This window comes from Rhinopithecus bieti, unplaced genomic scaffold (genome assembly GCF_001698545.2).
Source record: "Rhinopithecus bieti isolate Rb0 unplaced genomic scaffold, ASM169854v2 scaffold_21412, whole genome shotgun sequence".
NCBI lineage: Eukaryota > Metazoa > Chordata > Mammalia > Primates > Cercopithecidae > Rhinopithecus > Rhinopithecus bieti.
In genome coordinates this window covers 1,177,550-1,203,427 of record NW_016811643.1, presented here as the reverse complement: position 1 = coordinate 1,203,427, position 25,878 = coordinate 1,177,550, and the positions used below count along the sequence as shown (strand labels likewise).

General features: G+C 57.0%; 1 protein-coding gene across 19 annotated transcripts in view; it reads right to left on the bottom strand.

The window, feature by feature from the left end:
* Positions 1 to 943: 943 nt before the first annotated feature.
* ARAP1 (ArfGAP with RhoGAP domain, ankyrin repeat and PH domain 1) overlaps positions 944 to 25,878 on the bottom strand; it is a 68,323-nt gene continuing 43,388 nt past the window's right edge. For 7 of the 19 annotated variants that reach the window (XM_017894448.1, XM_017894441.1, XM_017894449.1 and 4 more), the window contains 23 exons: positions 23,352 to 23,551; positions 21,982 to 22,067; positions 20,320 to 20,502; positions 19,074 to 19,248; positions 17,636 to 17,770; positions 15,376 to 15,511; positions 14,964 to 15,066; positions 13,885 to 14,080; positions 13,572 to 13,623; positions 13,299 to 13,462; positions 12,959 to 13,171; positions 12,531 to 12,636; positions 11,702 to 11,849; positions 11,526 to 11,612; positions 11,371 to 11,439; positions 10,964 to 11,081; positions 9,266 to 9,744; positions 8,631 to 8,723; positions 4,407 to 4,489; positions 3,641 to 3,691; positions 3,398 to 3,461; positions 1,996 to 2,145; positions 944 to 1,551 (listed from right to left, as the gene is read on the bottom strand). In XM_017894448.1, coding sequence (XP_017749937.1) covers positions 1,534 to 1,551; positions 1,996 to 2,145; positions 3,398 to 3,461; positions 3,641 to 3,691; positions 4,407 to 4,489; positions 8,631 to 8,723; positions 9,266 to 9,744; positions 10,964 to 11,081; positions 11,371 to 11,439; positions 11,526 to 11,612; positions 11,702 to 11,849; positions 12,531 to 12,636; positions 12,959 to 13,171; positions 13,299 to 13,462; positions 13,572 to 13,623; positions 13,885 to 14,080; positions 14,964 to 15,066; positions 15,376 to 15,511; positions 17,636 to 17,770; positions 19,074 to 19,248; positions 20,320 to 20,502; positions 21,982 to 22,067; positions 23,352 to 23,551 — 3,109 coding nt within the window. In that variant the 3' untranslated portion in view covers positions 944 to 1,533. Of the gene's footprint in view, positions 1,552 to 1,995; positions 2,146 to 3,397; positions 3,462 to 3,640; positions 3,692 to 4,406; positions 4,490 to 8,630; positions 8,724 to 9,265; positions 9,852 to 10,963; positions 11,082 to 11,370; positions 11,440 to 11,525; positions 11,613 to 11,701; positions 11,850 to 12,530; positions 12,637 to 12,958; positions 13,172 to 13,298; positions 13,463 to 13,571; positions 13,624 to 13,884; positions 14,081 to 14,963; positions 15,067 to 15,375; positions 15,512 to 17,635; positions 17,771 to 19,073; positions 19,249 to 20,319; positions 20,503 to 21,981; positions 22,068 to 23,351; positions 23,552 to 25,878 lie in introns of those variants that run through there. The other 12 variants (XM_017894452.1, XM_017894451.1, XM_017894458.1 and 9 more) reach the window with 9 other exon arrangements.

The following is a 25,878-nucleotide window of genomic DNA, read 5'->3' as shown; positions in this document are numbered from 1 at the left end:
AAGGGTCAGACATTCGACCTGTGGATCTGGCCAGAGCGACCTGTGGATCTGGGAGACTCAAAGGGCTTGGCCCCAGCCTGTGAAACAGGTCAGCAGGACTCAGGGAACCGGTTCCAGTCTCCTGCCATATACCTCCAACTCCTAAGACAGCAAGAGGGAACCTGAAGTCCAGCTCCCCAAGTCTTCCGCTGGGCCCCAGGCTCCCCACTGAGCTGGATGCCTGAGTCGGAGGTCACGTAGCCCATGCCTACCCACTCTGCCCAGCCCCATTGGCTGAGGCTAAGGACGGGAAGTCAGCCTGTCTGCCCACTGAGCCCCCGAAGAGTGGGTGGTAATGAGGCTCTAGGGAGAGGCGGGAATGTGGTGTCTGGCACCTCCCCAGGGAGTCCCAAACCCATCTCTGAGCAGCTCGTTATCTCCCCTGCAGGCCAGGGCCTAGTCTTAGAGGAGATGGCCAGGCAGTGCCCAGCGAGGGCAGCCCCCTGGTGCATGACAAGCCCCACCTCTGGAGGGGTAGGCACTGGGGCCACAGGTGACGGGAAGGTGCTTCTTCCTAATTTCCTCAGGCTCCTGTGGCTCTGACCTTGCGTCTCCAGCAGGGAGCTGCTGCAGGGCTACCAGGCCTGAGTCACTGACATACCATACCCAGGCCCCAGCTGGGACTGCAGCAGGACAGGGGCTCATGTCCAGCCAGAGTCAGTGCTGGACAGGAAAGGACCGGCACTTCCAGCCTGACTGCACAATAGTACAATGGGGAAGGCATGGAGACAGGCCAGGGCTCTGCTTGGGGAAGGGGGTCATCTGAATAACTCAGGGCCTGGAGAAAGCAAAGCCTAGGTTCTCAGCTTCAGGCACTAGGCACTCACCCCTGGGCTTCCCGACCTTCTGTCCCTCCTACCCCACGACGCCCAATCGCTTTAACCAATCACAGGTCTCAGCACCATAGGGTAAAATATACAGATATATTTATGTTATCAAAAAACCCCAAATGGGGGAAGGGGCATCAGGTAGTCTGGACCCCCCAGTCAGCCCATACTGGAAGGGAGGCTGAAGTCCCCAAAGCGCAGCTCTCAGCCCTGTAGAAGCTCAGCCAAGAGCTCCCTCCCCCTGAGCTGAGTGCTCCTCTAGAGCACCCGCTTTCTGCTGTTCTGGAGTTTGTTGGGGTAGCAGGGGCTCCCTTCCGGCGGGGGCCCCAGGGCCTCATGCCCCTGAAAGGGTGGTGGTACTCCCAAGTTCCTGACTTATGCCCATCTCTCCAGCACCACAGGGACGGTGAACCCGGCGGGGGTGAGCAGGTTGGGTCAAGAGGTCTGAACACCTGAACAGAGTTGGGAGAGGTCCCCGCCCAGGCTGACCCTGCTACCTCCCACCCCTGCCAGGGAACCCCATGCTGCAGTCAGGATGGAGGATGTGGGGTGTGGGGTGCAGTTTCCCAAGCACCCCCTACTGGCTCACACCAGGCCTCGGAGCATAAGGGGTGTCTGAACAGGCTTCCAGCGGTGGAATCCTAGAGCCAAGGATGGGCTCCTGTGCTCAAACGTTGCGCAGGAGCTGCAGGAAGGGAACAGGCCCACAGATATTTTGTGAAGGCCCAGAGGGGTCGACGCCCCGCTGAAGCTGCTGCAGCCACTCTCCACTGCCAGCAGGAAGCACTCCAGTCAGCCAAGCTCCCAGCTCCCAGGGCCAGGCAGAAGGGAGTCCCAGCTTCCAGGGCCAGGCACCCAGCTCCTAGGGCCAGGCAGAGGAGACTTCCCAGCTCCCAGGCGCCAGGCAGAGGGCGGAAAACCCTTTCCCAGCTTTCCAGGGCCAGGCAGAAGCGGGCTCCTTTGAATGGTGTGAACCAAAGGGGCCTATGAGGGCCCCCACTGAGGCTAGACGGCGGGGGCCGGAGGGCAATAGGGGAGGGCAATCAGGGCAATCATCTACTGTGGAGTAGAAGGCAGGCACCCAGCCAGGCCCCCAGTCCTCTGCCCAAAGGCATGGAGAGCCACTCACAGAGAGAGGGTCCGCGGTGAAGGCAGCCACACTCCGGCGCATTTCATTTTCACTACCTCGAAGGGGGATCAGTGACACACTGCCCAGCCGGACCTCAGGCACCGCCCGGGACACGCGTGAGGGTTCTGAGGGCCACACCAGGCCGTCGTGCTGGGGAGCAGAGAGAGGAAGGGGCTGGGCTCAGCTTCAGCTCACCCAGACATTCAGCCTCAGATCTGCCCACCCTTCCCAGAAATGCCTCCAGCTGTGATGTGAGATGACGCCCTCAGCTTTGATCCCAGCCGATATGAGAAGCAGCTGTGGGGAGAACATGACTGCATCTCTGGCAAAACACGGCCAGTTCTGTTACTCAACTCCAATCTCCAGATCCACAAACCCCTCCAAGAACCAAGAAAACATTTCTCTTAGAGGAACATGTCTGTGCCCCATCTTAGGAACCAGGAACTACAGAATCCACCGTTTCCCTTTAGGCTTTGCTTACCACGAAACTCGGGGCTAAAAGAACACAGCTCCAAGAAAGAACTCAGCCCAGCACCCTGGTCATTTTGTCTCCCTTTTCCCTAAACACTTATGAGCTCTCACTTTAAAAACTCTTTGTCTTAACTCATCTGTTTTAAGTCTAACCCAGCCTCTGGCCCTGCTCTGGCTCAGGAGTCGTCCCCACCATGTCCCTGCCTGGGCTACCACAGCCACTGCCTCACTGGCCTGCTCACCTCTGGGCTCTACCCTCCGTCCCTCTTTCTGACGCTGCACCCACAGTGAGCCCTCGCAGACTCAAGCCTGCACCATACTCTGCCTAAATGCCACCTCCACCCCCTGCCAGTGGTTCCCCACTGACCTCTGTGTCGAGTTCAGTTTCCCTGGCATGGCCTACAAGGCTCTTTGAGATTCTGCTTCTCACTCCCTTTCCTGTGTTGACTTCCAGCACTCCTGGCTTCTCCCCGCTCACATTCCACTTTAACAATCTGTGCTTCTCTTGCATATCTCTGGACCTTTGCTGAAACCATTCCCTCTGCCTAGAATAAGCCATTCCCCTCCTCTTTGCTTGGTGAATTCTCCCACATTTCCCAAAACTCAGATCCCCTGGGCTCTCCACTGCCACCACAGGACTGATCACACTGGGCTATAACTGGCCACTTCTGGGTCTGTTTTCCTGTTCACATGAGGGGTGCCCCAAGGGCAGGGTCTGTGTCCTGTCTGTCCCTAGCATCCCTGGCTTGGAGCTAGACTAACAGTAGGTGCTAGGAAGGGTTTATTGAATAAACTAGCAAATCAATTAAAAGCAACTCAAAATCTCCTTGAAGCAAGGGGTGGGCTGAATAGCACAGAAGCCAATGTCCCCATTCTCCATAATGGAAGCCTCCAGGGACCCACCCCACACCCCACACTCTGCACCTTGTACCTGCACAAACAGGAAGGTAGCAAACCACTCCCGGAGCTCCATCTGTGTGTCACAGCAGAGGTACCTGCAGGGTGGGACACGCATGATGCCAAAGGCCTGACTGAGCAGGGAACGCCGTGTCCGCCTCCTCAGCCCAGGGTCTGCTAGTGGACACAGATCTGGGCAGTGATGAGGGACCCAATCAAGGGCGATGTGCCACCAACTTTCCTCAGCCTGGTGTCTCAGGATGAGGTGCTCACTCACCACTGCTGTTTCTCATGTTTCTCTGTCTCATGTACCACTGTGAAGCCCCAGCTGCAGAGGAAGAGGGGAGAGAGTGGGGTGTTTGACAGGCCATAGAGGCTCAACGCCCCCGGTTCCCAGGACAGAACCCAGAAGCCACAGCCAGAGCCAGAGTTCAGAGCCTTCGCACAAGAGTGACACGTCCTGGCCTCTTCCTCTCTCAGCCCCCACCAGCCTCCCAGGTCCTTGACACCCCTAAGCCCCAGCCCTACCCTCAGAATCTGTGATTCAGTAGGAATGGGGTGACACCTGAGAATTTGTGTTTCTTTTTTCTTTTCTTTTTTTTTTTTTGAGATAGGGTCTCACTCTGTCGCCCAGGCTGGAGTGCAGTGTCGTGACCACGGATCACTGCAGACCCAAACTCCCGGGCTCAAGTGATCCTCCCGCCTCAGCCTCCTGAGTAGCGCACCACCAAACCCAGTTAATTTTGTATTCTTTTGCAGAGACAAGGTCTCGCCATGTTGCCCAGGCTGGTTTCGAACTCCTGGGTTTGAGCAATCTGCCTGACGTGGCTTCCCCAAGTACTGAGATTACAGATACAAGCCATTGCACTTGGCCGAGAATTTGTGTTGAAGGTGTGTCCAGGTGATGCTGCTGGTCTGGGGACCACGCCATCAGAGCCCCTGTACTGACCTCTGTCAAATTAAAACCCCAGCTGTGCCTCCCCCATTAGTTCTGAGCCCCCACAGGCCCCAGCAGCAGACCTATCTGCCCAGTCCCAGCTTACCAGGTGGGTGGCCTGAGTTTCTTCTTCACTCCCAGGTAGACTTTGAGACTCTTGACGGGCCACTCCTTCTCAGGCCGGTGACTCTGGGGTAGGGCGAGGAGAAGAGGGCACTTTAGTCTGCAGAAAGGGCACTGGGGCTGCTCTCCCGACTGGGCACCTCCCTCTTCCCACTCCCCAGCCCTCTTTGCATCCTAGCACAGAGCACCTCCTCCAAGAAGCCTTCCTTATAAAGCCCTCCCTGTTCACAATCCAGCCCAACCAACCTCCCAGCCCTAGGCCCCCAAGGCCTGTCTCCCTGCAGCAGTATCAGACAGTCAACCCTCAGTCTCCGAGGCAGCCGTCCCAACTGAGACATCTATAACAGCAAATCCCAGCACCACCCTGATGCCCTGCAAACTGGAGGACTTGAAGCATCAGCCTGAATCAGATTGTATGTGGAGGGAGAACTGCACATCCTCCCCCAGCACCAAGCTGGAACAAGCAGGTGTGATCAGAGAGCCTCGGTTGGCTGCTCGTGTCTATGTTCATCTCAGATTATTCATTTCTCAGCCCTCCCTGCCCCACGGAGGCTCCAGGGTTGACCGTGTGAACAGAAGGCTTGAGGGACCAGCAGTTACTAGCTCTTTGGTTCCACAAGAAGGCTAATGACTCAAGCTTAAGCAAAACAGCTATTCAATAGACCACAGGAAGAACTTCCCAATGGTCTAGGTCAGGAAGCGAGAGACCAATGTACTGGGGAGGGGCACCAGATTGCCAAAATGTTCACCTCTGGCCCCCACCTCTGCATATGGGTCTGGGCTTGGAAGGAGCAGGCTGGCTCGGAGGCAGAGGGATGGGGGCAATGACCCCCAAGGAAGGTCAAGCTAATGAGGCTTCCTCCTGCTCTGGGAGCCACTTGCTTGAAGCCCTACCCCTACCAAGCACCCCTGGAGCCCACAGAGGCACCAGGGTGAATGGCACGGGAGGGGGATTCACTTACAACCAAAACTGGGGGTCAAAGACTGAGCTACCTCCCCCCTGTTCCCCACCATTGCTGCCAGCCACCTCCAGGCATGGCTTCTCAGCAGGGGCCAGAGAAGGGACAACCAGGGGAGAGGGAAGTTTTGGGAATTGGTGGACTTCCTGTGATATCACAAAAGGATGGGCTGCCTAGGGACTGAGGAGACCTCTGTGCTCTCACAGCGGGTGTGGCTTAGGAGGGCCTTAGTAAGGACTTTTCACTCTGCTTTTACCCCGATACCTGCTGATTGGAAAGCCTCATGTCTTCTACAGACAGCACCTAAGCTAATTATGGGCATGTGCCCAGGAGGGCCTGGTACCAACTGGGCTGCAGGCATGGGACAATCAGGGTCACAGACAGGGAGGAAATTAGGCAGGTGGAAGGAAATCAGGCTTCGGACACGGAAGAAACAAGATGTGGGGGAATACAAGGAAGAAACCTGTATGCACATACAGAAGAAGCAAGGCTGGGAGCACTAGCAATCGGCCTGCAAACTGGAAGACAGCTGATGGCAGAAATGGAAAGACTGAGATAGAGGCTGTAAAAGAGATTCGGCTGCAGGCACAGAAAACACAAGGCTCTGGGCATGAGGGAGGAAGGATGTGGGGGACACTGGGCTCCAGGTACAGGAGGAATTGGGCTGAGGGGATGGAAAACAGGCTGTGGGTTTGGAAGAAGTCAGGCTGTGGGTGGGAGGGGAACAGAACTAGAAGCAAGCAGTCAAGTGAGTCGAGGGTGGACAGGACAGGCCCAGTCAGGAGCAGAGACAACTGCAGGAATCAAGGCATTCAAACCAGGCTGTGGCTCCAAGAAAGAAAACACAACCCTCAGGCCTCCGATTCCCTGGGGTCTGATGTGCATGGCACGTGTGTGATGTAAGGGTGGCTGAGACAGGAAGTCTGCAAAAGGGGGTCTTGGGAGGGAAGGATGTCAGTCAATGCAATCTCCTTTTGAGAATGAATCCCCCAAGCTGGAGTGTAGTGGTGCAATCTCAGCTTACTGCAACCCCACCTCATGCGATCAAGCCATTCTCCCACTTCAGCCTCCTGAGTAGCTGGGACTGCAGGCATGCACCACCATGTCCAGCTAATTTTTATAGAGACAGGGTTTCACCATGTTGCCCAGGCTGGTCTCAAACTCCTGGACTCAAGCAATCTTCCCACCTCGGCCTCTCAAAGTGCTGGGATTATAGGCATGAGCCACTGCACCTGGCCCAAGGACTTCATTTCTAATCGGACAGCTCATGTTTCCAGCATCTCCAAGGCACGGGGCCATGGGCAGACAATGAAGTTTACTCTTGACGCTTAACGATCTCTGCTGGAACCAAGATCTTTCTAGCATGTGCCTTTTCCAGGTGCCTCAGGGTTTTTAGCAAGAGGAGACCCCCAGGATAAGGCACAAGTGACCATGTATCCTGCTGAATCACCTGAGATTGTCCCAATTTCAAATATTCTGTCCTACTGCTGCATAAACCAACAAATGCCAGAATTGATAACCCCGTGGTAACCAGCCCACATCTGCTCAGGGCCTCTGCCAGGCCAGAGGTGTTGGCTGTCACTGGGGTGTGGAGAGCACCACCTACCCTGTGCTGAGCACCCTGCTGAGTCCTCAAGTCCGAGACTTCCAGGAATATAAGCTTGTGTTTCCACACTAAGAAACCTGGGTGCGAGTCCCAGTCTACACTTACAGATGGCTTTGGGCAAGTCACACAAAGCCTGTTTTCTCACCTGGAAGTGGGGACAGCCCTCTTCCTCAGAGAACAGTAGTAAGGATTCCATGTCTCAGTATGTGAGAGGCCAGCACTAAGCATGGTTCCTTAAGGAACATTAGATCTCATCCCTTTTTCAAGCTCTTCTGCCTCCTTTCTTCCATGCCCAGGGATCCACAGCTGCCTTTCCAGGTGACTCAGCCATCCTCCCTCCCTTCTGCCCACGGCGAGGGTTCTAAGCACTCCTAGAGGTAGGGGGCCAGGGAGATAGCATCCCAGAACCAAGGGGGATTGACTGGACCGGTGGAGAGGCTCAGAAGTGAGGATGTGATCACAGAAGAGGGCAAAGGAGAGAAGAGATGGCATTTCCCACAGGGTGAGCAGGAGCCTGGGATGCATTAGAAGAGGCACAAAATGCAAAGAGAAGGAGATGAGGTCCTGTTCTATCGGCTCTGCTCCTGCCATGGCAGCCAAGCCTATTCAGACGACCTCAGGAAATGCAAGGGGCAGGAAAAGGCTGAAGACACTGGGGGTGGGGTGGGGGGTAGCTGTGGGAGCTCAGGCTAGACCACCAGGCTTGGAACCATGTCTCTGCTGCCCATCTTGCAGGGCAGCAGTCCCCAATCTTTTTGGTACCAGGGACCAGTTTTGCGGACAACAATTTTTCCATGGGTAGAGGGATGGTTTTGGGATGAAACTGTAAAACCTCAGATCTTCAGACATTAGATTCTCATAAGAAGCACACAACCTAGATTCCTTGCTTGCACAGTTCACAGTAGGGTTCACACTCCTGGGAGAATCTAATGCCGCTGCTGACCTAACAGGAGGCAGAGCTCGGGCAGTAATGTTCACCCACCTGATGTTCACCTCCTGTTGCATCGCCCTGTTCCTAACAGCTGGGAATCCCTGCTGCAGGGGCATCTATGCTCTGTGGCCCCCAAGGCATAGCTGGGACCCACAGGGGCATCATGAGATGCAGATTCTCAGCAGAACCTGAGCAGGACCTTCTCTCAGACAGAAGTATCCCCCTAGGAATAGGGTAGCCCCAAGGGCAGAGGGGATGAGCTCTCTCTCCTAGGACTGTGCAGAGTGGAAAGAGCCAGCCAGGGAGGCCTAGAGAGACTCCTACCCCAGGTGGGGGATATCCCACAAGCCTCTCTCGTCCCACCCTGGCATGTCAGGATCAGGGCAGTAGTAAGAATGTTCTGACAGTCCCGGAACACTGTCCAGGGTTGGAAATAAGGAGGCTGCAGCGATGACAGGAGAAGATCAGAGCTCTAATTCAAACCTAGGTGCCATCATTACTGGATCTGTAACTTCCACACAGAGTCCTTTGGAAAATTCTAGAGCATTGCACTGATAGGGAACCCTATCTTGGGGAAAGGACCCTGGGACAGGATTAGGGATAAAGGGGAGGAGCTTAGGTCCAGGATAGGGGCCAGTGCCGACCGGCAAGGGGGCAGGGAACCATGCCTGGAGATGGCCAGGAGCACTGGCTGTGTCCCCATGCTCCTACCCAGCTCATTTGGCCCCCAGGTGGTGTAAGGCAGCTGGCAGTCAGCCCACAGCTACTCACGGTCTCAGGGGCCCCGCTCCACGGCCTCTGGCTCTGTTTGATAGAGGATCAGGGTTATGGAAGAAGTCCCAGGTCTAGAGCCAGGACAGCATGTGCAGTGATGTGTGGGGTTGGGGTGTGTGTGTGGCATGTATGTGCAGAAGGTGGAGGATGCCAAGTGGAGTCTGGGTTGGGAGAACACCTGCATGTGGACAAAATGAGTGAGGAGGGTGGCCCGAGAGGAGTATGACGTACGATGTGACAAGGCATGCATGGGCCACAACTTGGGGCTGTCATCAAGTAACAGGTTCCTGTGGGTGCAGTGATAAGGCACAGGCACAGTGAGACAGAGCATGGGCATGGAGTGGTGTGATGGCATCTGGGTGCCAGGGCCTAGTGGGGCTACAGGGCACAGTAGAGTGGACATCCAGGGCCACAGCAGGAGGGGCCTTGAGAGTCTACAGTTCTCCCCCACTGCTGTGCTATCCTGAGAGCCTGCAACAGGAATATTTCCACTTGCAGACCAAGGGGAATCTCTGAGCACATTCAGGTGTACAGGTGCCCAACCTGAGGCAGAACCCAGTGGGGCCACTTACCCGGACCTCCTTGTAGAGCCGCAGGCAGCTGCTGTTGAGGATGAAGTAGCGATCGTGGAAGCCGCCTGAGGGCAGGCCCAGGCCCAGGAGGCTGCGGTCCTCACGGAACTTCATCATGCCATGCTTGGTGTCACTGACACGGCTGGCTGGGGGGGGACTGGAGTGGGTACAGGCTGCACCAACCCCTACCCGGGGCTGGGTCCCAGGACGAAGGAAGCTGCCCCATCCTGCCCCAGCCTCTCCACAGAGGCCCACCCACCTGGTGCCCTCTGCCTGAGCTGCTCCTACCTGGCACCACCAGGTCCCACTCTTGCTCTGGAAGAGGGGAACGCCCGGAGCCTGGCCACCCTGCAGGCACCACCTACCCAGGTACAGCAGCATGGCCTCCATGGCCTGGTGCTTCTTCACCACCAGGTGGCTGTCCGTGCCCAGCCCGTGCAAGATGGGCAGCACCTTCTCCGCAAAGTGCAGGGGGCGCTCTGGGGAGAGGTCACACCTACCGTCACTGGGACCATATGGCCCGATACCACCAAGGGCTGGCAAATGGGCACATATCACCTACACATCCCCGGTCCACTCCAACCATCTGCAAGTGCCACGACACAAAACACCACCATCACAACCGCCCTTCCCATGACCAAGCTTCAGGCTTGACACACCTGGCTGTGACCAAAGCTGCTCCAATTCAACATGTGCAAAACCATGCCTGTGATCTCCACCCCCTGCCTCCCTTACCACCCTCCCCGTGGCCCCCATCAGGAAAACACCACCACTACCACCCACCAGGCTGCTCCATCCAGAAACAAACCTCTCCTCCCTCTCCTGATCCACATGTCCAACCTCTCTGCTCTGTCCATCTCCACTGCTGCCACCCCAGCCCACATTACTGCCTTCTCCTCGGACTAAACCATGGCCTTCAGAGTGTGCTCTAATTTCCCTCTCCCCACCCAGCAGCGAGTAGCAATCTTCTTAAACTCTTACTCACTAACCCTCTGATGGTCTTGCATTGCTGCTAGGCCCTGCGTGGCTGCCTCTGCCTTGATCTCCAGCCCCACCCATGTCACCATCCCCTCACTGCCCTCGTCTCCTTGAAAGGGCTGTGCCTCTGCCCACCACAGGGCTTTTGCCTTCTTCACCAAATAACCCCTACTCTTCCTTCCCATCCTGGCTCGGGAACGATCTGGTGATGCCATGGGTCTTTCCTCCACAGCAGTTAATGCAACTGTAGTTGAATATTTATTGGTGTGATCATTAGACTAATGCCTCCATCCCCTACCAGACTAACCCCAACGAGGATAGGGACTATGTGTGTGGCTCCCCAGCCCAGTGCCTGGCACTCAACAAGGACAGTAAAACAAATGAACACATACAGCCTCATCCTCCACTGCCATCAAGACCACCTTTACCATAAATTACCTTTCTCCCCTCAACCATCACCACTGTCACTGACACCTGAGAAAGCACTATCACAGTCAACACCATCTACCCCTTCACTGTTCCTTCTATCAGCCACATGACAGGCATAACCTCAATCCCTGCCAGCACCCTATCACCACCGTCACAGACATCAGTGTGACAGCAACACGTCATCAAAGTCCTTTTCACCACCCATCCTCATGTGCAGGGTAGGGGAGGACAGACTGGGGCTACAGCTGAGACAAGCCATACCACGCCCTGCACAAGCCCAGGGTCACCCACCTGCCTCCTCCCTCTCGTTAACCTCAAAGCAGGTCCAATAGTCCTTCTCCCTGATGCCCACATTCCGGCGATCCAGGATCTCCAGGGTGAGCTCCTCGGCAGTCATGGATGCTGGGATCTGCAAGGACCAAGGAGAAGATTAGCCTACCTGTGCCTGGCCCCTGCTCTGCCACAACCTTGCTATGTGATTCAGAGCCTGAGCCCATCCTTCTCAGGCCCTTCTGGAGTCCTGGGATACAGAGAGGTATTTCTGAGTAGTTCTTAGGAGCAGGCCCCAGCACCAGCCAGATACAGGTCCCAAACTGGTCCTCTCCTTGGGATGGAAGCACTGCTCCCCTGGCCATCTGAGCCGGTGCCTGGCCCAGCCTGACTCTCTGGCCCCTTGGCTTCTAGGTCCCAGCACCTACCTTGACATGCTGCTCGGTCTCTGCCTTCTTCTCCTCCAGATACACTGTGCAGATGAAGTCACCGGCATGCTGCAGGGAGACAGGGCTCAGCTGGGGGCCTAGGAAATGGGTGCAGGTGGTAGGCCCAAGCCCCCCACCCAGGCTCCAGCCTTCACCTGGGTCCCACTGGCAGTGCCAGCCACACGCATCTTCACAATGGCAGTGATCTCCTCCCGCTGCTTCCTGAGCTCTTCCTCATCCACCTGGGAAGGGGTGAGGGGCAAGGACAGGTGGTCACCGCCATCTGGAAGGCTCACCCCTGCCCTCCACTGCCCACTGACCAGGGACGCACACTAAACACCACCACATAGTGGTTAATGAGGTCTTCCACCACACGGCCAGCCTTGTAGTCCTGCCCATCTGTCTGGAAGAGCGTGGGCCCAAACACAATTGCCAGGTTGTGCACATTCATCTGGTTCGTGTCTGAGAAGCACTGGACACTGCAGAGAGGCGGAGGAGGGCCTTGAGTGAGGAGTCAGGCCAGAGCTTCCCATCTCTCCCTGTTAATTTCTGACAGGTCCAAGACTGGTCTGATCAGAGGGAACCACTATTTAATGGGGTAGGAACAGTTTTTCTGGCCATATCTTGGGTCCTGGTAGGAGTAGGACTGGGAAGCTGGGAGATCCAGCCAAGGTAACCTGGTCCCAAGTGGAAAAATCCTCTATAACGGTGGCCCCAACAGTTCTGGCACCAGGGATTGGTTTCATGGAAGACAATTTTTCCAAGGACAGGATGGTGGGGGCAGGGGACGGTTTCAGAGGCATTAGATACTCATAAGGAGTGCGCCACCTCCCATGCGCAGTTCACAATAGAGTTCCGATCCTTTGAGAATCTAATGTTGCGGCTGATCTGACAGGAGGCAGAGCTCAGGCAGTAACGCTTGTTCACCCACCACTCACCTCCTGCTGTGCAGCCCGGTTCCTGACAGGCCACAAACCTGTACTGGTCTGTGGCCTGGGGGTTGGGGACCCCTGCTCTACAAATGTCCAATGTTAGGGCAGATCAGTCAGCACTTGGTGCAGAAGCCCAGCTGGCTCCCAGGGGAGGGCAGTCAGCCAGGGTGGGGGTAGAAGAACCTTCACCCCATCCCCCCAGAGTCTCGCAATGGCACCCTCCCTCACCAGTACAGGTGGCTGACAAGGGCCTTCACCGTGGCCCGGTTGACAGGGGGCAGCCGCACCAGGAGCTCTCGGTACCTGGAGACCTTCTCCTCCTCATCCTCAATCTCTGGGTGGGAAAGAAAAATCAGGTCAGAAACCCCCTGTAACTATCATCTCCTCACCCCGCCCGGGCTGCCCTGCCTCTCATGGTGGGTGACAGCAGTCCCTGTGCCCTCCAAGTCAATGCAGGCCAGGCACTCAACTAGGGTAAGGAACTCTGGGTCTTCCAGGGCCCTGGGCTCCGTATGGAGTGGCGATGGGAATGACAAGCAGAGGCGGGCAACTGGAGCCTGTCGGTTAGGGTGAGCCTAGTGCAAGGGCCAGAAGGGAAGGGTGCAGAAGTCCGGAGGGATGGGTGGAGGAGGCTGGGCACGGGCTGCAGGGCCCACCTGAGGCCTCCAGCCAGGCTAGGCGCTGGGCGCGAGTGAAGAGCCCATCGGGCAGGTCGCGTAGGAAGCGCTTGAGCGCCGAGGAAACATCATCCACGTGCTGCTCGCCCTCCTTGAGGTGCACAGAGCGCGCATCCTGCCGCAGGCTCTCCAGCAGCCGCTGCGTCTTCGATGTCTGCCCACACTTGCGGTAGATGCCTTCAGAGGTCAGGCCTAGGGAGGGGCGGGCCAAGCATTGGGGGCCTGAGGCATTGCGTCATGGGGCGGGGCCACGCAGCTCTGGGAGGGGAGGCGGCTCTCCGGCAGGGGGCGGAGCCGGCACCCCAGGGGCAGGGCTCACCGCACTGCGTGATGTAGTCCACACAGCGGTACACGATCACCGGGATATCCGAGTCCCCAAGCTGCTGCTCCGACAGCGTGTCCCCCATGCTGGCGGCTGCTTTCTGGATGGCCCCCAGCCAACCCATGAAGTCCAGCCGCCGCTCGCCCTGTATGTACAGTGTCCTGGACCAGGGACAGTCAGTCACTGAGGGGCCTACACCTATCCCCCCGTCCCCAGGCCCATCCGACTGCTCCAGGCTTCTCAGAGCCCCTCAGGGAGGCCGTGGCTCACCTCCTTCGCTCCACCAGCACCAGCACCTGGTTCTCACTGTCCCCCTGGATGGCTGTGGAGGGGTTAGTCAAGATGAGGCCCAGGTCTTGTTCCTGATCCCCAACCTGCTCCCTCCCTCTCTGAGCACACACACACCCTTAGGACCCGCCCGCCAATGTATGGGGTGGCTGAGATGCACTCCAAGGACATGAGAGGGCAGGATGGCAGCTCTGGCCAAGCCAGCCAGAGTTCAGACTTCCAGGCAAGGGCGGGGGGCCTGGGAGCCCAGGATAGGGTGCCCTGGAGGCTGGGGGCCCAGTTCTGGTCCACGCACAAAGCTCCTGCAGTTTCCGTAGTTGCAGCGGCTCTTCGCAGGGCCCCTCCGGGAAGACAGCGCGGAGCTCGGAGCCACTGAGAGAGAACCAGCCCTCCTGGGCCCGCTGTAGGCTCAGGCCAGCTTTGTAGGGAAGGCGTCCGAGCCGCTCAAAATCCCGGGCCAGCAGATCCTCAGCCAGGGGAGGCACGAATGCCTGGCAGAGAGGCAGCCGGGGGAGACAGCATCAGCCAACAGCACTGCCTGCCCCAATGCCCCAGCTTCTTGGCTTACAGGCAGGTGCCCTCTTCCCACCCAGCAGCCTTCTCTTCCCCAAGGCAGAACCAAGCCCACAGATGGAACTTGGGTACCATGTCCCACTTCATACCCACTCAGATGTGCCCACCTCTGGAAAGCCTTCCCAGACACCTTCTGGAGGGCCCTTCTCTGGGCCCCCACAGCACCAAAGCATTCTTGCCCTCTGTTGTGGCACTGGTTACACTGCTGCTGCCGCCTGAACCCCACCCGCAGGGGAGCTGTCTTCCACACCCACATGGGAGCTACTGAAGGGCTAGGACTAAGCCTGGTTCATCTGGGTCCCCAGGTCTCTGAGGGCTGACTCTCAGGAGGCACACAAGACAACTGATCAATGGACAAGTGAATGATAAAAAGTCACAGGCTCTCACAGCACAGGGGACCCCACAGGCACCTGGCTCTAGTCCCCGAGGCAGAGCTCTCCCCGTGGCCTCCCTGCCTCTTCCCTCCAGCCTCTGCTTGCTCGCCTCCAGGAACAAGGAGCACACTCCCCTGGAGGCAGCACTGTCCATCCTAAGATGGCTCTGACTGTCATTCACTTATTGAGCACCCGTGGAGTACAAGGCCACAGCCCTTCTTCTGCACAGCTAAGACCGGTCTGACCAACCCCGCAGAGGGCTGCAGATTACAGTAGGCCCTTGGCGGGACAGGCCTGCTCCATGTCTGCTGCCTTCCATCTAGCTGCTGCTCTCTAGATGGGGGAGCTGGGATACATGGGATTGGTCAGGAGGCCCCACCTTCCCCCGTCAGACACCCTTACACCCGCCCTGCTACCCCAGGCCCACCTTAGCAATACACTTGACCCACTCATGAGCCTGCTCCATGCTCTCCAGCCCAAACAGGTACAGCCGTTCTCCCTCTGTGTACACCTCAAAGGTGTGCTCAAAGCTGCAAATACACAGGCCAGGACTCAGGCCCACCTCATCCAGCACTGGCCCACCCCCAACCTGCACCATCAACCGCCATCCTCTGCCCCCTCCACACTGCCTTGGCGCTTGTCCTTACTCTGGTCCCCTAAGAGGTGGTGGAAAAGTCTTGGGCTGGGGCCTCAAAAGACCGGGGTCGGCTCTTGTGCAGCCTCCGTTTGCTGTGTGACCCTGGGGAGGTCCTCCCCTTCTCTGGGCCTATTTCCCTGTCTCCCCAGTGGGGGACTGTACCTTATAGCAACCACAGTCTGATTTGCCCAGGGGTGCTCACCCATGGGTATCAGGAAGGGGCACTGCCAGGCATACAATCTCGCTGGCCCGAATCTCTCCGTTGGGGGTCACTGCCCGCTCATTCTCATAGTAGCTCAGGACGCCGTCACTAAGGACACACCAGCGCCGGCTGAACTCTGGGGAGAATTTGGGCAGGGGAGCCATCAGGGAGCCCCCCACCAACTGAAAACCACCTCTGCATCCTCCCAAGGCTCCCACTCCCATCTGACCCATGTGCTCTTCATTCTCTCAAGTTTCCCCCAAATCCATCCACCTCTCTGCATCCCCACCATGCCAGCCAGCCCACAAGTCATCCTCTCCCCCAGGCCTCTTCCAAAATCCCAGAGTGATCTAGCTAAAATCAGACCACATCCTTCCCCTAACCAAAACCATTCCATGGTCTTCAGGACAGACTCTGCACCCCTCAGCCTGCCATTCAAGGCCCTGCCAGGTCTACCCCTGCCTGTCTTTCCAGCTGCCTCTCTTGTCACTCCTGGACACACATATCCCCACCCAGCACTCCCAGCTTTTGCAAACCCTGTCCCCTCCACCCACCACCTGAATGTCATAGGAAAACTTCTATGCCCCAACTTCCTTTTCTAGAAGCACCCATCACTCTCTACTCTGCCTCCTGCTACAATGGCTTTGAGAGACTGACAAGGTCCCACAAAAGAAATAGAAAGGAGACTCTGGACCAGGAAAGGTAATGGAAAGGACAGGTTGTCATGGCCATGCAGGCTTGTACAGTTCACAGCACTGAGCTTTACAGTGGCTCAGAGCTTCCTGGCATCCAGGGCAAAAAGGATGACTCAGGCAGCTGTTACATAAATGACATTATCAGGCAGAGGGAGGCAGACCTGGGGCAATGAGGTTGTGAACAGCATGGAGTTCCAAAGAAATCTCTTTGGGAGTTGGAGGCTTCGTCCCCATAGGAGAGCATGCAGGAGGTGCTGAGGGATGTTGTCAGCAATGACCTCACAATGTTCCCATAGCAGACTCTGCCTCTCATCCTGTCTGTGAGGGCCTGACATTTGCTCTCTGAAGTCAATGTTTCCTCAGGTCTGACCCCGTGGATGGGCTCCCTCCAGGAGCACCAGCTTTGCCTGAGTCATCCTTCATTCTGCAGATATTTGCCAAGTGCCCACTGTGTGCTAGCCACTATTCTAGGATCTGAGGGCTACAGGCAGTGGTGGCCAAAAGGAGTTTATGTCCCAGTGGGGTACAGAGAATCTATAGATAAGTACATTAATGGACAAATGAGTACCAGGTAAGTGGTGTGAAGAAAATGCAGGGTAGCCAGGCACGGCAACTCACGCCTGTAATCCCAGCACTTTGGGAGGCCGAGGTGGGCAGATCACCTGAGGTCGGGAGTTTGAGACCAGCCTGACCAACATGGTGAAACCCCATCTCTACTAACTAAATTAGCCAGGCATCATGGGGCATGCCTGTAATCCCAGCTACTCGGAAGGCTGAGGCAGGAGAATCGCTTGAACCCGGGAGGCAGAGGTTGCGGTGAGCCGAGATTGCGCCATTGGACTCCAGCCTGGACAACAAGAGCGAAACTCCATCTCAAAAAAGAAAAGGAAATGCAGAGTAAAGGGAGAGATGGGGGGTGCTATTTTGCATAAGGTAGTCAGAGATGACATCTCTGCAGGAGTGATACTGAAACAGAGACCTGACGGAAGTGAGGGATTGGCCATGCAGATACCTGGGGGAAAGCATTTCAGGCAGAGGGAACAGCATGGGCAAAGATCCTGGTAGGTGATAGCATGTCTGAGAAACAGTGAGGAGACCAGCAGAGTGATTAGCGGGGTGGTTCAGAGAGGTAATGGGGGTGGTGGCCAACTGTGCGGGCTCTTGTGGATTTTCTTCCGATTTGGGGAGTGAATGGAAGGCTGAGATCAGAGAGGGATAGGGCTTTCCGTTCAGTCCTCAAACTCCCTACCAGCCACAGGCTCTACCTACCAGATGCTCAGCAGAGCCCATACTCAGTAGGGGCTCAATAAAGGCTCATTTAGTCCAAAGAAACTCTGGCAGTGACCTGCTCTGCAGCGCCATGCCCTACCCCCAATCCCACCAGGATCATTTAGGAAGCACCTTCTGCGTACCAGAAACTATATCCAGGAGGCCCTCTAGGGTGACTCTGCCAGAGTCCACTTGGCTGCCTCATGGGTCCACCAGTCTGGCCAGCCCTGGCTTCCCTAGCCCTGCAGCCATGCCCAGATGCCATGGGCCAGGGCAGGGTCTGGGGTGGCACCCACCTTCCCGGGCCCGGCGGTCCTGTAGCAGCTTGCCGGCAGAGGCGGTCTTGTAGAGGAAGCCACTGTGGCTCACAGTCGGCAGGATAACTGAGTAGTGCTTTTCCAGGGGCTTCATCGAGTCCAGCCGAGGCACCTCTTTGGAGGTGGGGAAAGGATGGCAGGTCATGCTGGCCACCCAAGAGGGTGTCCCCACCTCACTCCCACCTGGCCTGGGCATCCAGGCCCACTTTCGAATCATCAGCCCCAGCTCCCTAACTGACAGCCTCAAGCTCCCCCTCCTACCTGCAGGGTCTTGCCCAGGCTGTTTCTCCACCTCTCCGCACTTGTGGAAATTCACTCCATTCCCAAGGCCCCGTTCTAGCACCGCCCCTTCCAGGAAGCCTCCCTGACTCCTGGCCCACCCCACTCTCCAGGTTGGAAGCACAGGCCAGGCACACTGGCATCAGGGGGGCATTGGGCAAACTCAATAATAATCCCTGGAAAGAGGATTTTCCCAGACGGCAGGAAGCTCAAGGTGGCAGCCTGACTACAGCCCTGCTCCCCATGGTCAGCAATGGCAGGGGGGAGGGGCAGTTCTGCCCCCAAGCCCAAGCCAGTTGGGTGGTCTCCTGTGTCTCCCTGGACACCTGGGCTCTCTCCAGCCCAGTGTGCCCCGCCCACCCATGGCCCTGAGCCCGGAGCCCCAGCCTTGAGCTCCACCCTCAGTCCTAGGATGTGGCCCCAGAGGCCAGGCCTGGGCCACGAGCTGCACTGCTCAGCGCACTGACCCCTCCTCACCCACCCCAAGGGGGAGCCAATGGTACCCAAACCAGGATCAGGACTGAGCTCCACCCAAACAGGGCAGTAGACAGGGTTGCCATGGTGGGTGACCCACACATGGAGAAATGTAACACAGCATCCCTCACGCAGCAACACAGACACACTCTGCACACACATGCACTCCAAAGTTCTCAACATCCCCACAAACACAGACCCAGGGGGTTCAGAGGTGCACAAACACCAGCACAGCTGCCAGCCATCCTGAGGGACCCATACTGCAAGTCAGGGAAGTCATCAACAGAGTTACAGAGACAGAGACACAGAGGAACATGCACACGCAGCACAAATACACACTGACGTGCAAACGCAAGCACACCCCAGCTCACACACGATTTACCAAGGGCCCTTGAGGAGCTGCGATCACGGCCTGAGAGCAGCACGTAAATCAAACCCCACTGGGCACTGCACAGCCTGGTGGACCCCCACCCCACGCTCACCTGTGGTCCGATTGTTCCGAAGGAATTCCATCTGCAGTGTCTGCCCCGCCTGCTCTGCAAGAGCCAGGGGCGTGGGGGCCTCGGGGTCCCCCGAGAAGCAGCTGATACCGGCCCCACAGCCCAGGAGCGCCTGAGTCTCAGCCAGGTCTGNCACAGCCTGGTGGACCCCACCCCACGCTCACCTGTGGTCCGATTGTTCCGAAGGAATTCCATCTGCAGTGTCTGCCCCGCCTGCTCTGCAAGAGCCAGGGGCGTGGGGGCCTCGGGGTCCCCCGAGAAGCAGCTGATACCGGCCCCACAGCCCAGGAGCGCCTGAGTCTCAGCCAGGTCTGTGGTGGTGACTGCAGCACACAGGGCCTAGGAAGAGGCAAGGGAGGGTCAGCCCAAGCAGGAGTGGGGGGCCCACAGGGAAAGAGGGTACGGGGGAGGAGAGGAAAGAAGAGGAAGGAGTCACCCAGGCCTGGAGGGGTCCATCCTCAGACTGAAAGAGAGAACAGGAAGGAAGGAAGGAGAGGGAAGAGAGGCCAAGGGGAGGAGGGACGAGCAGGGGCTGCCTAGCAGAGGCCAGGGGATCCCAGCTGCCCGGGGCCTCACCCCTGCTGGCGGCCTGGACACAGCTGCCCAGTCAGCCACAGAGCCTCCAGAGGATCTCAAGCTCCTTCTGCCTTGTGGAAGAGCCGGGCGGGGGAGGGGGGGGTGTTTTGTAGCTAATTCCTCCCACATTTGAATTCCTCACCGCCTGCCCAACACTCCCAACCAATGGGAGTTGCCGCCCTCCTGGCTTGCAGGCTAGACTGGGTTGGGCTGGGAGCAGGACGCCTGGGTCCCTGGGAGGTGGAGGCCTGACTCCCACCGGGCTTCTAGCTGGACTAAGTCTGCCTGGGAGGGGCAGTTTGGGGGACGGGCTGAAGGCCAACCAGAGGTCACAAATGGCATACCCCTGCCTCGGAGCTGGCTGCCTCCCGCTCAGGCGGAGCCAGATCAGGGCCTGAGACTTGGCTCCCAGCCTGTCAGGGCCTGGGGCCCATACGGGGCCTCATCTTGAGTTGGGTGTGGATGGGGGTGGGTCGGAGCAGCCCAGCTGTTTTTCATAGGCCTGACAGGAAATAGCATCCCCATCAAGTTCACTCCTTTTGGCAGGATTCAGAAGCAACAGGACGGGGTGCAGGAGACTGAGGAATCGGGAGAGAGACAGACAGATGCTGGGGACGTGGCCTTGGCCCAAGGGTCAGGCCTGGCTCCTCCCTGCATGGCCAGAACTTTTCATATCGCTTAGGCAGGGCCCTTCTGCCCTCCAAACATCAGTTTCCCCATATGCCAAGGCATCTCCCTGAGCTGGTAGATGAGATGGGTTAAGACAGTGTAAAGAACAGGGCAGCAGAAAGACAAGGGTGGTCCCAAGGGGCCCCAGAGCTGCAGTATCCTGACCTTGTCCAGCTCCTCCTGGTTGCCAAAGAGTGGGTGGTAGCGGCGGTACTTGCCCTCACGGTACTTGGCCTCCAGGTGGCACCGCCGGGTGCTGGGGCTGCTGCTGGGCTGCAGGGCCTCACTGGGGGGCACGTTGGCTGCCCAGAAGCGGTTCCCAGCGCCATTCCCCAGCTGTAAGAAGAGCTGCAGGGGTGTGCAGGAGGTCAGACGGGCCAGCTGACAGCCAGGGGCCGTGCCGGGCAGAAACTTGGTTTCTGAGGTTGTTAGGCAAGGAGCTGGGAGAGCCAGGCCATCTGCCCACTTTCCCAGTGGGGAAGGTGAGGACAGCCTGGCCTGCTGGCGGCTGGGGATGCTCCTGCCACCAGAGCTGGGCTCTGAGCCTAGGTCTCAGGCTCAGTGACAGGACAGGGGGTCAGCAGCCTGACAGGTGGACACCTCAGGCCCTGCGCCTGGTCCCGGGGGCCTTGCTGCTGCCCCACCCAGTTCCACATCTAGAGCTCTGCATTCCTGAGACTATGATAGCCGGGGGTGGGTGCCTAACCTGTCAGCCAATGGGGTAGGCAGGGATTTTGGAAACCTCTCCTATCCCTGACATTCCTCTCTAGGCAAGAGGGATGGGGGTGGATTCTGGGTGAGTGCAGGGATCCAGCATTCGGGAATCAGTTCCTTCCTTCATCCGGCTCCTCCTTCCATAGCCATTTCCTAGGCCCCCCCACCTTGCCTCTTTGTCAGGTCCTGTATGGGGTGCTGGGGTCACAGCATAGAACAAAGCATAACAGTGCCTGCCACTACAGATTCACTCTGTGTCTTCCAGCAAGTTATTTTCTCTCCCCAGGCTTCAAGGCTGTAAACTGGTTATTCTAATCCTAACTCCTGGCTTGTTCTGAAAGTCAGTTAATTAACATATGCAAAGTCCGTAGCACTTATGTGCCAAACACACTGTGGGGAGGTGAGAAAGGGATGTGACACTCCAAGTGCTCTGGAGTCTGCAGCCTGGGTCTAGCCTCCCATTGCAGGTTCTCCCCTGTATCTACCACATATGGGTACCTGGGAGTTTCCAGTACAGGGGCATAAATGTACACGTGTGTGCACACGCAGCATACATACATATACCCACTGGTGCACGTGAGTTCAGATGAAATGAAGGCTGAGGGCCTCTGAGAGGGTGTGCAAGGTAGGGGAGAAGGCCCTGGGTCAGCCAGAAGTGGGATGGAAAGAGGCAGGGGTGGTGGTCAATGTGCATTTACAGGGTAATCTCAGATAGATTACAGCCCTGCCCAGGACCTCAGTTTACACATCTATTCAATGGATGAAAGTGAAATAAGATCAGGAGTTAGCAAATTCTTTCTCTAAAGGGCCAAATAGTAAATATTTTAGGTTTTACAGAACACATACAGTCTCTGCTGCATTTTCTTCCTTTTTTTTTTTTTTTTTTTTAAATATAACACTTTAAAACTATAAAAACATTCTTAGCTCACTGGCCAGTTTGCTGACTTTGCCAAAAATTGCTTTTCCGAAATTCCCACCCACTAGATTATCATTAAGGGTCTCTTCTAGCTCCAAGGTGCTATGGTCACTGAGATAGGGAGGGGGCTGGGAGACCCAGACAGCTGTTGAATGGGGCAGAGCCCAAGTATCAGTGGCAAGCAGGGGCATCCCCACCTCGATAAGTGTTTCTGTCCACACCTTCCTGTCCATCTTCAGGCTCCGCACCTTGGAGACGCCAGCGCCCAGGCCACGGTGCTCCCCTGTAGACACAGGGCCAGACCCAGAATCACCTGTGCCCTCCCCTTCACAGAATCACTTACCCACCCTCAGTGTCCACTGGGACAGGCAGGGATGACAGGCCACAGGCAGGCCCCAGGGGGTAGGCCTGCTGGCAGCTCTGGAATCCAGCCATGCTCTCTTGCTCCCCACAGGGCAGGACTGAGCCCTGTAATCCTCGCCTGGGCTCCTGTACCAGCCCTCTGCAACTGGCTCCCTGGAACCATGCTTGGCCTATTGCAGGCCACTCTTAACATAGCCCTGCCAGAGGTGATCTCTTTAAAATGCAAATCCCTGACTTCTAATCCCTGCTTTCACCCTCCAGTGGCTCCCAGAATTAGATCACAACTCCTTACCTGCTTCCCCTCCATCATCTTTCTACCCAGACTGTCATCGCCCATGTCCTCATGGCCACTCCTTCTTGCCATTCAGATCTCAGCAGGCATGTCACCTCCTCACAGAGGGCCTCCCCAGCACACTTCCCAAGACTTGCTCCTCCACCTGGATCCCCACCTCCGGCAGCCCACAGCCACCACCTGGGCTATGTCAGCTCCCAGGAGGACAGAATCCCCAGCATCTGGCACGCAGTGGCCAAATTGAGTGGCCTTGATTGAGCAGATGAATGAACCCTGGGCTCGACCATCTTGCATTTCATCTTCGTCATCCAGTCATTGAGAGTTTTCCACCATAGATCCTCAACAGCCCTCAAATGCTCACGGCTTCCCCAGGCCAGGCTTCCTCCTCCTCCCTCTCCTGGATCCTATGGCAGTCTCCTCACTGGTCTCTAGTCTTGCCCCTCTAACTCAGTTTCCACCCACCAACCAGAGTCTGACCCACAAATCTGACCACGTCCCTGCCTCCCGTCGCCCTCCAGACAAAACACCAGCTCCTCCCTCTGCATGCAAAGCCCTGCCTGGCTCCTGCCAATTCCTCTTGCCTGGCCTCCCCTATTCTTCTGACATGAGAGGAACACCGGACCCCAACAAGCCTGGGCTCAAATCTTGCCAGGTGACCCTGAATAAGCCATTTCCTCTCCCTGTGCCTCCGTGTCCCCACCCGTGATGGGAGAAGTTGAACCCCAGCCTGGCAATGTAAGGACTCAAGGCTCATCACAGGGGAAAGGCCTGGTGTGCAGGAGAAGCCTCATCAATAGCAACTCTCTGACTGCTGTCTCCACTCCAGGCCCTCCCTCCAGATAGGACCCCTGGCATCCCAAATGGCCAACCCCACCACACCTCTGCCTGGTGCCCCAACCCCAGCACACACACCTGCACAGCGCTTGCAGATGACGACACAGAGGTTGATGGAGGCCCAGTCAGGCTGGGGAGCCCCGCAGTCAGCACAGAACCTGTTGGGGACTGCAGCCCAGATGCGCTCGGCCACCTCCGAGGTAGACAGGGCCTCGGCGACAGCTCCCTGCATGGCCTCCAGCCACTGCTCCTTCTCTAGCTCTGAGTCAGCAGAGAAGCTGGGGACACAGGGGTGGGGAGGTTGGTGGGGATAGACTCAGAGGGATTTGGGGGCAGCACGAAGAGGCACAGAATGAAGTGGGGGACAAGGTGTTGGGAGCGCTTAGGCAAAAGAGTGAGGCATCCCATTCTAGTAGGGAAAGTAGGTGTGGACAAAGGCAAGGACACCAGGAACCCAACAGTGTATGGGGGCAGGGAAGCCCAGTGGGGGGCTCTGCCCAGCCTGCAGAATGAAGGCTGCTGGGAAGAAAATGATGCCTGAGCTAAGGTTTGACAGATCAGAAGGGCTGAGCCAGGTGAAGAGGTGAAAGGGCAGTCTAGACAGAGGGAACAGCATGTGCAAAGGGGCAGGATGGCACAGGGGGCATTCCAGGAGACAAGAGGTCAGACTGGCAGAGAAGAGGCTGGAAGACGGACAGGACAGGCCTGCATCAGGCAGAGGAAGTCAAAGTGCACCCTGAGGACGATAGAGAATCCACAGAGGGTTTAAGTGGAAAGGAGGAGAGGGTACAGAGATGTCTTTAAAAGACTCCTCCCATCCCCATCCTCATTCCTACCCCAGCCCCAACTGTGACATGCTCCATGACCTCACCCCACAAAGCACTCCATTGGCCCAGCATACCCAGACACCTGTGGCTGCCATAGCATGCCCTGCTCTTCAGGGTGGGAGGCCCTGGTTGAACAATAAATGATGACTGTCCCTGAAAAAATTTAGTTTTAAAAAGACCCTTCTGGCTCTTTCCCTGCCACCACCGAGTCACACATGTGACCATGAGTCTACTCCACCCATAACCGATTGCCACAACCAAGGAAGGCATCGCTGCTGGAGGTGTGATGGCCGTTAATGCCATCTTATGGAGGTGCTGGAGACCTCCTCCTCCACAACCTAGCACGTGCAATTTGCAAAGCTGCCAAAGGTGGAGCCAAGACGCCAAGCTCACCTTCCTCTGCTTGCACCCAAATGCAATGAGCCACGCATGCCAGCTGGGGGAGGCCCTTTGTGTAGAACACCAAGTCTACCTCTTTAAGGTTGATGACAACAAGAAACCCGGGAATGGGCAGGCCTCTCAGACTGACAATCAGAGAACGCCCGTCCGGTGGGGCTGTAGCTGTGTGGTAGTTAAGGTCTATGGCAAAGAATCTCAGGCCAAGGATGTCATCAAAGAGAACTTCAAATGCAAGAAATGAGCAAATAAAAACTTCTCTCTCAAAAATAAGGCCCCCCAGCAGTCAAAGCAGTTGGAGTAAAGAGGCTGACAGGCACAGGTGGCCTAAGAGTGAGGAGGCAGGCGCTGGGGCCAAGGGTCCACCAGGCCCGGGCCAGAAGGGTGACGGCAGAGGGATGGGGCCAGATGGGGTAAAAAGGAAAGGCATGGGCCAGGTGCAGTGGCTCACCCCTGTAATCCCAGCGCTTTGGGAGCCCGAGGTAGGTGGATCACCTGAGGTCAGGAGTTCGAGACCAGCTTGACCAACATGGCAAAACCCGGTCTCTACTAAAAATACAAAAATTAGCGTGGTGGCGTGCACCTGTAATCCCAGCTACTTGGGGAGGCCAAAGCAGGAGAATCACTTGAACCTGGAGGCAGAGGTTGCAGTGAGCCGAGATTGTGCCACTGCACTCCAGCCTGGGAGACAGAGCAAAACTCTGTCTCAAAAAGAAAAAAAAAAGGAAAGACATGAGTCCTTCCTTCTTGGTTGGAGAGACAGGCCCCTGGGAAGAACAGGGAGCTGAAAGCAGGAGGTGACTACAGCCGTCAGACATGCAGGACAGAGCTCAGCAGAAAGATCCCACTGGAGATAGACACCTGGGCTAAGAGCAGAGAAGTGGGAGGGTTGGGGGTGATGCTAGTGTTTATTGAGCAGTTACTACCAGTATTACAAACACTTCCCCAGGAAACTGAGGCACACAGAGGCCAAGTGATTTCCCAGGTCACACAGCTAGTCAGTGATGGACCCAGGATTTGAACCCAGGCATAGTTCAGTATGTCAGAGGTAGCGGCTGAAGGCCTGGGAGTGGGCAAGGCTGCCCAGGGAGAGGGCAGAGGACAAAGAAAGACACCAAGGGACAGCTAAGATCAGAGGAAACCAAGACGGCAGAGCCTTGGTGGCCCAGAGACAATGACTGAGGAGCTGCCTCATGAGAGACAAGAGCATTCTCCAGGGGTGGTGTAGGCGCAGGGGCAGTGGGTGCAGGAGGCCAGCATGGGCAACCCCTGAGCAGCATGGCGGGCAGGGGAGGACAGCAGCGGCCAAGCGGCACAGTGGAGAGTGAGACCTCTTAGGAGGAAGGGAGATCAGAGTGAGTTAGCAGGTGACGGGAGAGGGG